This window comes from Panulirus ornatus, chromosome 6, assembly GCF_036320965.1.
Source record: "Panulirus ornatus isolate Po-2019 chromosome 6, ASM3632096v1, whole genome shotgun sequence".
Classification (NCBI taxonomy): domain Eukaryota; kingdom Metazoa; phylum Arthropoda; class Malacostraca; order Decapoda; family Palinuridae; genus Panulirus; species Panulirus ornatus.
This window is the reverse complement of record NC_092229.1, coordinates 4607578-4621725: the sequence shown is the minus strand read 5'-3', so window position 1 is coordinate 4621725 and position 14148 is coordinate 4607578. Positions and strand designations below refer to the sequence as shown.

Sequence of the window (14148 nt, the reverse complement as noted above, 5' to 3'; positions counted from 1 at the left end):
GGTTGGTTGGCTGGAGGATTTGGTTGGTAGGCTGGTTTGGTTGGTTGGTGGGTTGGGTTTGGTTGGTTGGTTAGATACTTGCTTTGTTGCTTTGGTTGGTTGGTTGATTTGTTGGTTGGGTTTCTTGGTTTATTTCTCGATATACATCGTTCGTGGCATAAAATCCCTCACGGACATCAAAATGGACATAAAACGCGGTAAATGAATTTTCAGCGATGTGATGTTTCTCATCACACGACAACGTTTCTGAGTCCCCATCACACGACAACGTTTCTGAGTCCCCATCACACGACAACGTTTCTGAGTCCCCATCACAAGACAACGTTCCTCAGTCCCCATCACAAGACTACGTTTCTGAGTCCCTGACACGTTTATACAACCTCGCTGAAGGAGGGGAAAAGAGAGAGAGAGAGAGAGAGAGAGAGAGAGAGAGAGAGAGAGAGAGAGAGAGAGACGGGGAGAGAAAAAGTCCTAACCTCAATCCCTCCTTTTCCTTGGTGAATATCCTTCCTGGAAATCAGGACGGAGGAGGAGCGGATAACAATCAGATTACAAGGCTTCCCGGAGCGGGAGGGAGGAAAGAGACCGACGGTCAAGGTTTCGTGTCCCGGATGATTGGCGGAAGGTTGCCTGCTGGTTGACGCTCCCCTGATGCGCTTACACTGGTGGTCACAGCCTCACTGAATTATTGATATATATATATATATATATATATATATATATATATATATATATATATATATATATATCTGTGTGTGTGTATGTGTGTGTGTGCGTTACATAATGATTTACCTCCGGGTGTCGGGGATTCGAACCCAGTCTTACCTCGTGGCAGGCCGGTTCACTAACCAATGGATCATATATATATATATATATATATATATATATATATATATATATATATATATATATATATATATATATATATATATAATATTTATTTATTTATTTATATTTTGTACTTTGTCAACGTCTCCCGCGTTAGCTCGGAAGCGCAAGGAAACAAGACGAAAGATTGGCCCAACCCACACCCATACACATGTATATAATACATAAACGCCCACACATGCACATATACATACCTATACATTTCAACGTATACATACATATTCATATATACACATCTACACATCCACACTTGTGCCGTCGTCCATTCCCGTCGCCATTCGGCTTAACTGAGAAAAATCCATCATGTTAATAAGGGAAAGGGGAAGCACAGATACCAGAAGCTTCTCCAGGTGTTACATTTTTAACATATTTAACCTTCGTTCGGTGGGCCACAAGTGCATCATGCCAGGGCCCTGTATTGATATCCTCCAAGGGGCAGTAGTTTGGTAAGGCAACGAGTCCCGCAAAGACCCGAGATATCGCCGGCATATTTCAGAAAGTTGGTGGCAAGAAAATTGTGTAAACACGGGGAAGTTTGGAATTACGAGGCCAAGGTGTGGAGGGAGAGATATAAGTGAGGGGAAGGTGTAGTGTGTGAGCTCGCGCGCGCGGGGGAGGGGATGGATGTTGTACACAAGTTGGTGTTTACAAGTGCGAGCTGTTGGGTAAATCACAAGGGCCACCGCTGCCGAATGTATTAGGTTATCTTGCTCGTGGGTTACTGCAGAGGACGTTAGACACACACACACACACACACACACACACACACACACACACACACTTACAAACACCCTCACACTCTCACAAACAGCCTCATATTCTCTCTCTCTCTCTCTCTCTCTCTCTCTCACACACACACACATGCATGAACCTCCGCAGTGTAGTGGCTGGGCGCTGAGGCCATAAATCTCACGAGCCGGTGCTCCAGTCATGAACAGGGCAGCCGGCTCACGGCTGGCCCAGCTGTTCATCGTTTGTTTTGAGGCTTGTCGATAAATGGATACCTGACGCAAACTGAGGCACATATACTGCAGTTTGAATATATATATATATATATATATATATATATATATATATATATATATATATATATATATATATATATATATATCGCCTGAAAAAATTACTTCACTTCCTTTAAATATAATCACTTGATTCATGTTCTTGACACAAGAACATTTCAGAAATTGCACCCAGTATATCACTTGAACATCAGCATCTTGAGCTTTTCCCGCGAGTGCTTAAAATATTATTATGGGAATTTATAATGAAAATCAGTAAATCAAGGAGAGCACGCACGCCACCCACTCTTTACTTTAGGGCCATCCAGATCATAATTCACCCCTGGAAAAAAAAAAATGAAAATAATAGAAAGGCAGATTTTTTTTTCTGGTCGGAAGAAACCTTGTAGGTGTTTATATAAAGGCCAGCAATGTTAGAAGAGAGAGAGAGAGAGAGAGAGAGAGAGAGAGAGAGAGAGAGAGAGAGAGAGAGAGAGAGAGAGAGAGGTTTGATAAATGTGGAAAGCGAGTAAGTTTAGATGAGGGATAACTGGGGAATTTAATGTGTGAGGAGAGGATGAGAGATATAGGTGATTAGATTGGCACACAGAGGGAGTGAGGAGATGAGGATGAAGTAGAGACGGGAGGTGAGAAGGTTGAACGTACAAGAACAGATGAAGAATGGACGAAGAACGGACTGGTGAAGGACAGATAAAGGGCTGATGAAGAATGGACAAGAACAGATGAAGAATGGATGAGACAGATGAAAGAACATAACAGAAACCAATGAAGAACGGACGGGAAATGATGGATAACGTAACAAGGACTGATGAAGAACGCGACAGGGACCAGTGAAGAACGGGCGGGGAATGACGAGGAACGGACGAGGACTGATGAAGGAAGAACGAGGAGAAATGAAGGAAAAACATGGACAGATAACATGGAGGGAGAAGGGAGATGAAGGAAGGGAGATACGGTGGAGATCAGCTGCCTCCCTGGCTGGCATGGGTGCCTCCCCTGGCCACCCTGTCTACTCTGGCCAGCGTGGGCGCCTCCCCCTGGCCAGCGTGGCCGCCTCCCCCTGGCCAGTGTGGGGTGTCGTCATCACGCCACGCTTCACTGGCCAGCGTCACCTCTCACTGATGCCAGCATCCCCGGGCGTTCCTAGCGGGGGAGGTCGTGCGACGGGTCGCTGGGTGTTGTCAAGACGTCTTGCACAGGATACCGTAATGACAGCTCAGCTTTCTCTCTCTCTCTCTCTCTCTCTCTCTCTCTCTCTCTCTCTCTCTCTCTCTCTCTCTGTTATCCCTGGGGATGAGGGAGAGAGAGAGAGAACAGTACCCACGCATCTCATCCGTTACGTTCAAGGCGTCGTTGAGGGCCTAGAAATCCTCCCCCTTCCTCTGTCTCATTGTCCCTCTCTGAAGGTAAGAATACATACGTGAAGGAGCGATACAAGTACGTCTCCTCCACCTTACGCTCAGTGCTTGTCACAACCTCAGCCAAGGTGGCCTCCTATACACGAAGCACCGCGAACTCGAGGCAACGACACCCCATCTACCAGGGACCAGACGAACCACCTGACAAAACATTACTCAGAATGATTACACGCAAGCCTGCCACTCATCCTCTCTGTGCACAAGGACAGTCTTAACGAACATCCACGAATGCCACCATAATACGAATGCTCTCACCCACTCTTCCTCCTCTCCACCACCCCACCTCCCCTCTCACGCATTCGTAATTGTAACCCCGAGAGAATTGCTCTGCAACAGGTCCGGTCTGACAACATACCAGACCTCCACATGAAGCACTTTGATCTGACAGCATTTCAAATGCCCGCTGACGTCTCCAGCCACAAGGGCACCGTCGAGCAGAGAAAATCTTCATAACTTGCAGGGAAGAATGACTGAACATCCTCGCAAGGTTTCTTTTTTGTTTTCAGGTAAGAGAGAGAGAGAGAGAGAGAGAGAGAGAGAGAGAGAGAGAGAGAGAGAGAGAGAGAGCTCTTCCCCTGAAGAGGTGTTGAAAAGAAGACTGTTTCAGAAGATGGTCCCCCATTTACCTTATATATATATATATATATATATATATATATATATATATATATATATATTTATACTTCCCACGTATTCCCTGCGTGTCGTAAAAGGTGACTAAAAGGGGAGGGAGCGGGAGACTGGAAATCCTCCCCTCAAGTTTTTACTCTTCCAAAAGAAGGAGCAGAGAAGGGGGCCAAGTGAGGATTTTTCCTCAAGGCTCAGTCTTCTGTTCTTAAAACTACCTCGCTAAAGCGATATGTATGATATATAACGAAGAGACGTAGCTAGGACGCCATCTGGTACATCGACTGTGTTATATTTCTCTCTTGTGTCTCCCCTGATGATGTGATTATTACATGAAAGTGCACTTGGGAACTTATCGTGTTTCATTTTCCCCGTGGACTCAGGAATATATATATATATATATATATATATATATATATATATATATATATATATATATATATATATATATATACGCAATCCATGAAACTTCTGTGCACATTCCTATATTAACGGGAGGAAGGTCAAATGAAAATTCCAAAGTCGGTGGGGAGAAAATGTCCCTCGAGCATGGCACCTGCAGCAGAACTTCAGAGCAGCCAGGTCGTTGGTCTTGCGTGGTGCCCGGGAGGAAAAAGGTAATGACCCTATTCTTACAAGGAAACTGCAGTTCGGGTAAGATTTTTTTTTTTTTCGTGTGTGTGTGTGTGTGTGTGTGTGTGTGGCGTATGACGGTGTGTAGCGATTTATGATGACATTTTAGTGGCGTGCAGTGAAGGCCCTGTTGCGTCTGAGGTGTGTATTTTTGATTTACAGTGACGTTATGGGCTGCGTGTGTAGGTGTGTGTAGTATGTGAAGGGCTTTGTCTATTTTGGTGCGTGTCGTGGTCTACTGGCTGGTTATGTGAGCTTTAGGCAACTCTTCGTGGGTCCTGCATTCCGTCACCCGTCAAGTTATACCCTCCTCATAAGATCTTGAATGAACACTTCCCTTAATGCCTCATGATGATTCAGGGACTCGTAAATGCTCCCATTCAGTGGATTGTGCTCGACGTGTTGCACTGTACTGGCTGGTGTACTCTGGGTGTTTTCTGTGGTCATGATGGTACTACGTGCTACTAACAGCAGTCTTGCTCGCATCTAAGACCACGGAGGGGGGAAAACAACACCCAGGACGAGGGTGTTAAGGGTGATAATTCATTCATTTTCAAATTGAATTAGAGACTTAAGTATCTTATTGGAAGGCAGAGGCAGATAACATCAATGTGGTGGTTCAGATGAGTGGCCATCAAAACTTGAACACCGTCCTTTGTGGGAGAGTGTGTCCGGAAGTGGTATAGTGAGGATGACTAGCTACGAGCGAGCTGAACTAAAGGGCATATATGAAGCGAACTGTACGGATAGGGATGAGAGGGGACGGTATAAGGCGACGGAGTGGTGTATAGATGCACCTGGGGTTACTTCATGTCGAGGCAAAGTGTCGTCATCAGCGCTGATATGCAAGTATATACATCTGCAAATGATTAACTGCTTCATTAGGGCAGCCTCAGGATTGATGAAATAGGTAAGGATTTAGTTTACGATTACTTACATTTTAGGTGCTTATATGTTAGTACTTCAGGACGTGGGAAAGACTGACCGTGCTATGTGAGGCAGTACTGTGGTCAGGACTCGTGTAGAGGCATCCTGATACTGCCTTTTGATATTAGAGTCACAGTCACAGCGGAATTCCTAGATATCGCAGGGGCTTATCCAGTCCTCAGTGAGGGGTGGAAAGCTTCGCGATTAACTTCCAAACGTACGTGGAGTAATGTGAGATGACGCCGTCGTCTCCTTCATTGCTAAGGGATATAAAATCTTCAGTAAGGGTAAGACTGGAGTAAAGTCGGTCCCTTGGATTTAATTTTCGGTTTTACGCATTCACAGAGACGGAGCGCTGGATGATCTCATTGCCTGAGTACGAGGGCTACCTCTTGTGTCTTCAGGGTGTCATCCCACGGATGTGTAACATCCTGGGGTCAAAGGTTACTCCGCTCCTTATACCAGATATGTCTATAATCCAGAGGTGCCAACTGCGTCGTCTTGTATGTTGATCAACACATGGGTATTTCCAGACTGGGAATCGATGCAAGGACAAGGATGTATACCACAAAACCCATGAATATGTGGAAACACCACACATTCATAGAGACACAGAGGGTGAAAAACACTTCTACTAGAAAGGTGAGGCAGAGGAGCTATCCCCCATACCCCTATCTACGTGTGAGAAGAACCAGGAAGAAGGGAAGATTGGAGTATCACAAAGCGCTGCTCAGGCTTAAGCCCTCATACTCACCACGGTATCTCCCCAGTACAGACAATTAGATAAATAATCTTAAGAGCCCTGAACGTACGTGGACCGAAATACAATCCGGTGTTCCTTAAGAGCTTACGACCAATATCCCAAGGCATAACGTTCCTTGAATGTGGGACATAACTTCACCGTCCTCAGGTGTGGTCACAGCCATGCCACGCTCAGAGTGGCACTGTCACGGGGGAAATACACTCAGAGATATGCCTTCCCTTAATGTGTCTTCAGAGTAGCTAGCCCCTCACGGCGCTCCGCCAGAGGCAGTCATTCTGTGCCTTCTGTTCTGTCTTGTGTCGTGGAGTAACTCCGTCAGCCTTGCATGCCATGGGAGATGTGTTCCCACGTCGTCATTGCGAGTCTTAAGTTTATTTTCTTGGTCAAGAAGTAGGTTGGGGTCATCTCTCTCCCGCGAGAGACCATAGATGCCATTAAGACTTTAGACTTAAAAGCTCAGCAGACCTGGGCTGAACCTCTGGTAATCCTTGAAAATCAGGTAAAGGAAAAATATATGTTGTGTTCCCGAAAGGCCAAGGTTTATTTCTCTAAGGTCTTGCATGCCCGTCCAGAGAAAATAAGCTGAGCTAAGCTTATGATTCTTTCTTTTTCGGCTGTGGTCGGAACAGATTTTGTAGGAGTGGTTTTTAATACCAGAAGGTTATAGTCAAAGCAGTACTACTGGTTGTAGTACGGGGAGTAATGGTAGTTGTCTTAGTTGTAAGTTATAGAAGCGATGGTTGTAGTTGTTGCAGTAATTGCAATATGTATGTAGTAGTTATAAAATCAGTAACAAGAGAAGTGAAAGAAGTATGACTTAAATCAGAAGTACCGGTTACATTATTAGTAGTAATAGCAGTAGTGGTGGTAGTAGTGGTAGCAGTAGTAATAGTATTAGCAGTAGTAGTAGTGGCGGTTAGAGCAGTCGTTGTCGTAACAGTACGAGGAGGAAGAGGAAGAAGGAGGAGAAGGGAGAGGCAGAGGTGCAGGAGGAGGCAAGGAGGAGAAGACAGAGGAGGAGGAGGAGGAGGAAGAGGAAATACCACTTTCAGCCTCGAAGCAAGCCTGCCTTACCTTGCAGATGTTGTGTGAGGCTGGACACTCTTGATAATCCTCAGGGTTGATACCGAAGCAGGGGTTCACTGTAGACATGCCCTCGCTCAGCGCCCCACACTGGAAACACCAGAGCCCCTCCGCTCGCGGCGCCAGGGCTGGAAAGAGAGAGAGAGAAAAAAAAAAATATGACACTTACGATCATCGGTAATATGGATCCTTATGGCTCAAGACCTACAAGAAAGACTGGAATCGATGGTAGGCAAATATAGTGGTCGTTATGGCGCCAGCGTTGGTGGGGTTTGGGGGTGATAGAGTGTATGAATCCTCCTGGCACAATGGTTACGAGAGATAGGCAATTGTGAGTAATACAGATCGACGAGGCAGCAGGCATGAGGAAGGTGCTCATAGTTTCGAAGCACTGGTGTCTCGCGAAGGTCCTTATATCCTGCAGGAGTTCAGGGTACTGGGTAAGAGGTTTCGGTATTACTGATGCGTGTTATTTGTGACACACCGTCAACACTAAGGGATAGAGGCAAAGTTTAAGATGACTCGCTGGGGGAGAAGTGCTTTGCAATCCTGTCTCCTTCGATATAGATAAGGAATTGAAGATACTATTGCTGTCCCCCAGCGAAAAAGACTCAGCATAGACCATGAGGTCTTCTATTATCTGGATGTCCCACGAACTATCGTCTAGCAGACGACCTTTTCATACGTCATCAGGTCTTTTTGTTATTCGTCCTTCCCATGTATTGCAATGTAAGAACAGTTTTGGTATCGGATAGGCAAGGGTGTATTGGTCAATGTTGCTGGTTATAAACCTTTGGGCATAAAATCGAGTCCTGGACGTAGGCAGTTGGCTCAAAGCAAGCCTAGGCGCTCATCCTTTAATGTAAGGCGAGGAGGGTACATTAGAACAAAGCCCCATGAATCCTGTGATTAACCTCTATTTTCTTTCGCTTAGAAATTAAGAAAATATCAAGACTTATTTAATTTGTAGTGTGTATAAGGCTGAAGTTTATGAAGGCCTGATTCACGAAGGACTGGAAAATGGTTAAGATAAAGTGATTTCTATGGACTGTATAAACTTGACATACATTGAAAGAGCATGGGATACACACACACACACACACACACACACACGCACACAAGTGGAGGAAATTAGATCTCACTAGATTTGTGAAGAACGCATAAACGCATTAGATAAGTAGAGGACAAATGAATGACCCCAGATTTAGCACAGAGAATAGAACACAAATCTCGAATCAGCCTCATCTTTGTAGCGCCGGAACTCTGACGATTATAAGAGACGAAAGGAAGGCTTCGGGTGAAAGAACTTTGGTCGCCAGTGTTCGAAGGCGAGAAGGTAGCGCTCAGATTGTGGTTAAAGAATAGATGGTAAGGATATGGGCGATATCGGTAAACGAGAGATATATGAGCCATTTTCCTAAGCGTATGGTCGTCCGGATTTATCTATAATTGTAATCTACATACAAAATGTATAGTTTTTCATATCAGAGACGTTTAAAGCTACCATATTGTCAGGATTTTCACACTATGTGGGAGACCATATTGTCAGGATTTTCACACTATGTGGGAGACCATATTGTCAGGATTTTCACACTATGTGGGAGACCATATTTCTACAGTTTGTTTCGCCTTACTCGTTGGTAAGGAGTCGGGAATATATCTTACATATCTGGAATGTCTGAACTGGATATGGTCTAGATAATGTGAGACATATTAAAGGGATCATTGGATTTTTGAGAAGGACAGTGAAGCCCAAGATGTAGAGCACATAAACTGAATTCAAGGGGGAGCGCCGGATGGGAACAATAGATAGGAAGTGTGTGGACCGCTTGACCAGACGTGGGAAAGGTTTTGAGAAGAGGAGAGAAGAAAGGCAGGAGATATTTCAGAAATATATACATATGAATACTTCCTATTTCTTACGTGACAATAAAGGAGGAAGACATGAAGCGCAACGGTTAGTATTTTGGTAGAAAGAGGAAGGATATGAGTGAATGGGAGACACAGCGCGAAACGTTGTGAGAGATACAAAAGATGCGGCAGAGGCGGGAGTACAGCAGAGTCGTCAGAGAGATGAGTTGAAACATATGGAGGATAAAAAAGAAATCTTTTAATCTCAGAGTTGAGAGAGAGAGAGAGAGAGAGAGAGAGAGAGAGAGAGAGAGAGAGAGAGAGAGAGAGAGAGAGAGAGAGAATAATAATCAAGACCCAGGGGCGTGATTGGATAATGATATGCCCCTTATACGCGAAAAATGGGAAGGAATCAGAGCTCCAGAAGTGAGTGGTCGAGGGAGACCAACAGTAGCGGGTGGGACGAGTAATGTGGTCTCCTAAATAGTGTGAAAATCGTGACCATATCGTAGCTTTTGGTTACGTAACGAGAGTTTCATCGATATAGGACGACACGCACGTTTAGAAAAACTTGAAGAAAAAAAAAATCTAAATCATAAAACGCTTCTTGTGGCCTAACTACCAGGAATTTCGACCTTGCTCTTAGAAATCAATCCTTTTCTTCTTCCTTTTTTTTCTCGAAAGAGCGGCCATCTTGAATGATGGACGAAGAGCCTCCGGGTGTATTTATTTAAGGAGAAAAGGGTATTACCCACGGGCCATCCTTGACAAAGTTTGGTTGCAGTCAGTCGGGTGGTTTCAGAGAGGACTTGAAACGCGAGAAGTTAACAGAAGAACGACGAGAGACGGAAAGACGCCAAATGATGGCAAGCAGAGTGTCCTTCATAGCGTTTGACCAGGCGAGCTGAGAATTACGGTGGATGGTCAACGGAAGACAAGATGTCTATGTTTACGAGAAAGCAAAATTGATTCTTAAATAAAAATAAAAGTTAAAGCTGCGCTTTTGAATCTTTTGAGGCGCGATAGATATTCTTTTTATCTGAAAAGAGGGTACGATATCTGAATCTGAGATCAGAAAACTTACGTAATCATTGATGATAAGATGGGAATACAGTGAGAGCGAAGATTGTACCAGGGAGAGGACTAATATACTTTACGTGGTTGGAGATGCATTTCATGAGATCTATGATTACAGCTGGCGGAAGCATTTAAAGGTAAGGAGAATTCTTGAGTGAAATGTAATTATCAATGATCTTTTTTTTTTTTTAGATGTATTTGATATTTGAGCCATGACATGGGTTTGCGTTGAGAGGGAACGGGACTACGGATAAAGGAGGAAAAGGCTTGGAACGCTGTAGGTAATGAGGAGGAAAAGGAATTGAGGAAAAGGCGATAGGGCCAATTAAAGGAGCTTATGTGAGCAGATAATTGGGATGTCTGAATGCCAAAGAGTGCAATTCTAAGGTGATTCAGTGCCTCCTCCTCCCCAAAAAATATTGCTGTGATAAGGAACGCAAAGCTTGAGAAATGCACTGGCATAATTCCTGCACTGCTGAGGTATATAGACGGTCAAGATGTGTGCAGTGCCAATATAGGTAGTGCCAAGGCGCGTGACGTGCCAAGATGTACACAGCCAAGGAGGGCAGTGCCAAGGTATGCAACGCCAAGGTGTACAGGGCCAAGGTGTACAGTGCCAACGTGTACACTGCCGTGGTGTGCAGTGAGGTTGATCTTTGTACACAATTTCTTTAATGGTCACCATTATTACACAGGGAGAAGGAAAGAGCATATTGGGTTATATATATATATATATATATATATATATATATATATATATATATATATATATATATGTCATAATGTTATTTTCGTGAAGGTAATTTTGCCTGAAATATAGCGGTGAAAGGATACATACGAAAATGTAAAGGGAAAATAATGTTGATGAGTAGGAGGGGAAATATAACAAGGTTCAGTCTAAAGGGAAGAAACAGGAAATAAAAAGAAATCGGCGAAAATATGGTGGATCATAAGATTGAAGAAGAACAAGTGACGTAGAGAAGATGACAGAAGAATATCCGATATGAAGAAAGATTTTTTTTTTTTCAGGGAGGGAATAGAGAAATATGAAGAAAAACAATAACGAAAAAAAAGAAAGAACAGGGAAATAGCATGGAACGTTCAGGTAAAGAGTAGGACAGAAGAACGAAGACAAAGTATTTTTCAAGGCAACAATGAAGGAAGGAAGGAAGGCTGAGGGCAATGCTGGTGTGAGTGTTCCGTGGAGTAGTGTGAGACAAGAGTGGGCCGGATGGGGTGGTGGTGGCGGTGATGATGAGGCTTCAGCGAGAGAGAGAGAGAGAGAGAGAGAGAGAGAGAGAGAGAGAGAGAGAGAGAGAGAGAGAGAGAGAGAGTGGGGTGGGGGACAGTGAAGTCTGAGTTACCTGGAAGGTTTGGGTGAGGAGGACGTCTTCTTTGCAGGAAAAAAAAAAAGAAAAATGAGACTCCATCACCAAAATGGGCTTCCGTGGTGAAGCGGTTAGCGTTCCTGACGGTGACGCATTCACGGGGGCTTCGCCCAGGGTCGATGGGATGGGTTCGAATCCTGGTTGCGACGGTTAGTCCACACAGTCATCCCCACCTGTTCATCCACCCCTTGGGGTTGGTCTATAAAGGGGGTACCTGGCTCAAGCTATGGTATATATATATATATATATATATATATATATATATATATATATATATATATATATATATATATATATATAATGACGTAAGAATCATATGATGACGTAGCTATGACGTAGCCACCACAGGAGAGCAGCAAACCCAATACATAAATAATCTTAACAGGATTTTCACGTAGACGCCAATAAACTCTCCTTGATAATCCTGATTGGCTGCTGCGTTGAGAATGATAATAATGGAGGCGCGAAGAGTCTAATCAATACGGTGTATCAAGACATGGACAAAATAAGACCTGGACAAAAATAAGACCTAGACAAGAATAAGGCGTGGACAGAATTAGACGTGAACAAAATAAGACCTGGACAAAATAAGACCTGGACAAAATAAGACGTGGACAAAAGTAAGACGTGGACAAAATAAAACGTGGACAAAAATAATACCTGGACAAAAATAATACCTGGACAAAAATAATACCTGGACAAAAATAATACCTGGACAAAAATAAGTCCTGGACAAGAATAAGGCCTTAACAAGAAGAAGACCTAGACAAAAATAAGACTTAGACAAAAATAAGATGTGGACAAAATAAGACGTGGACAAAATAAGATCTAGACAAAAATAAGACCTGGACAATAACTGAGCCAGGAACAAAAATGAGACAAAACATTCAGATTCTTAAATACTAACGTTAGTAAACACACACACACACACACACACACACACACACACACACACACACACAAGTCCTCCCTGGCACTAGGTGATAGCCATGGGATCATGATGCCATACCAGTGCCTGGATCTGCTGCGTCTACCCAGCCCTGTGTGATGTACACCTCCACCCGCCTCCCAGACGACTCATTCATCGCTCTCAATACAGCGTGAGATGTCTCGTAGACACATGGCTGCCTCCTTCATTTTTACCAGTCCATTCTATTGGCCCATAACTGGCTCCCCCTTTACCCATTCTTCACGACCATTTCTCTGTAACTCACTCTCTCTCTCTCTCTCTCTCTCTCTCTCTCTCTCTCTCTCTCTCTCTCTCTCTCTCTCTCTCTCTCTTATTCAACCCCCCACACTTTCCCACTCTCACCTTCCTTCATTGTCTCTTCACCGTCACCATCCCTAAACTATCCCTTGTAGTCACTTTTCACTGTTTCACTATTTCTCTCCTCCTCTGTCGTCATGCCTTTGCCCTCTCACTTAAATATACACACACACACACACCATCCCTCACTGCCACTGCACCATCGTTCACTGTCTGTACTTCTCCCTTCACTGACCACTCGCTTCCCTCATTCACTTCCCATCTCTGCTTTCCGTCTCCATTATTTATCTTCCCTTCATTCCCTCTTCTTTTTTCTCCCACCCTTGCTTTACAGCCCATTTGATCAACACTGTACCAATTACCAGCTCCGTAAACCTCACCTTCATCCCCTACCCCCACCACCCTTCCCTCCTCCGCCTCCACCACACCACCCAACCTTCCCTCATTCTCCTCTATCCCTCATCGCCCGCCTCCTCCCCCCTCCAGCCCACGGCGCGCCTCACCGTCATACCAGCAGTAACTTATGCACTCCGTGTTTCCTCATCACGGCTCACAGGCCCGGCCCATCAGCTCGCTCATATGTTTCCCTCCCACCCCCACCACCAAGATCCACTAGGCACACATAAATCTCCTCTCTCTCTCTCTCTCTCTCTCTCTCTCTCTCTCTCTCTCTCTGCCCTGAAGCATTGGCTGCCGAGAAAATTGGACCCACAAACCCACAGTGGGCGTGATGCGCCGCCGGTCTCCACACCCCGGCTTGGTCTATCACTTAGGGTGCCCAGGCCTCGGGGAAAGCCTTGGTGATATTCGTATATTCGTCTTTAGTTCCTGCCATACTTATATCTATTTTTCTCTCATTCTCTCCCTCTCCCCTTCCGTCACTTCGGGTACCTCATTCGCTCTTTCTCTCCACCCGAATTGGCTCCACAGAGCACTTTGGTTCAGGGGAGGGAGCTAGGGGGGTTGCCTGAGGGAGGGTATATTTGGGTATATACTCTGCTTGTACGGGAGAATGTCCGCTTGCCCTTTCCACCCTCTGTGCAAATGCGTCGTGCAGATCCGGGTATATTGTGCCGAAAATTTCATAAACTTGTGAACAGGGACAACGGGGATAAGCACCTTTGGTTATACCAGGCACTATGGACGTGGTGGATTTGGGTCGTGTGTGTGTTTTTTTGATGCCTGTTACTCCTCAGGGTTCGTC

At 44.7% G+C, this 14148-nt stretch overlaps 1 protein-coding gene across 1 annotated transcript in view; it reads right to left on the bottom strand.

The window, feature by feature from the left end:
• LOC139749263 (uncharacterized) overlaps window positions 1-12762 on the bottom strand; it is an 85092-nt gene extending 72330 nt beyond the window's left edge. Inside the window, exons 1-3 of the mRNA XM_071663000.1 lie at window positions 12687-12762; window positions 7678-7779; window positions 7353-7489 (exon numbers count right to left, since the gene is read on the bottom strand). Coding sequence (XP_071519101.1) covers window positions 7353-7489; window positions 7678-7779; window positions 12687-12762 — 315 coding nt within the window. The remainder of the gene's footprint in view (window positions 1-7352; window positions 7490-7677; window positions 7780-12686) is intronic.
• Between the last annotated feature and the right edge of the window lie 1386 nt (window positions 12763-14148).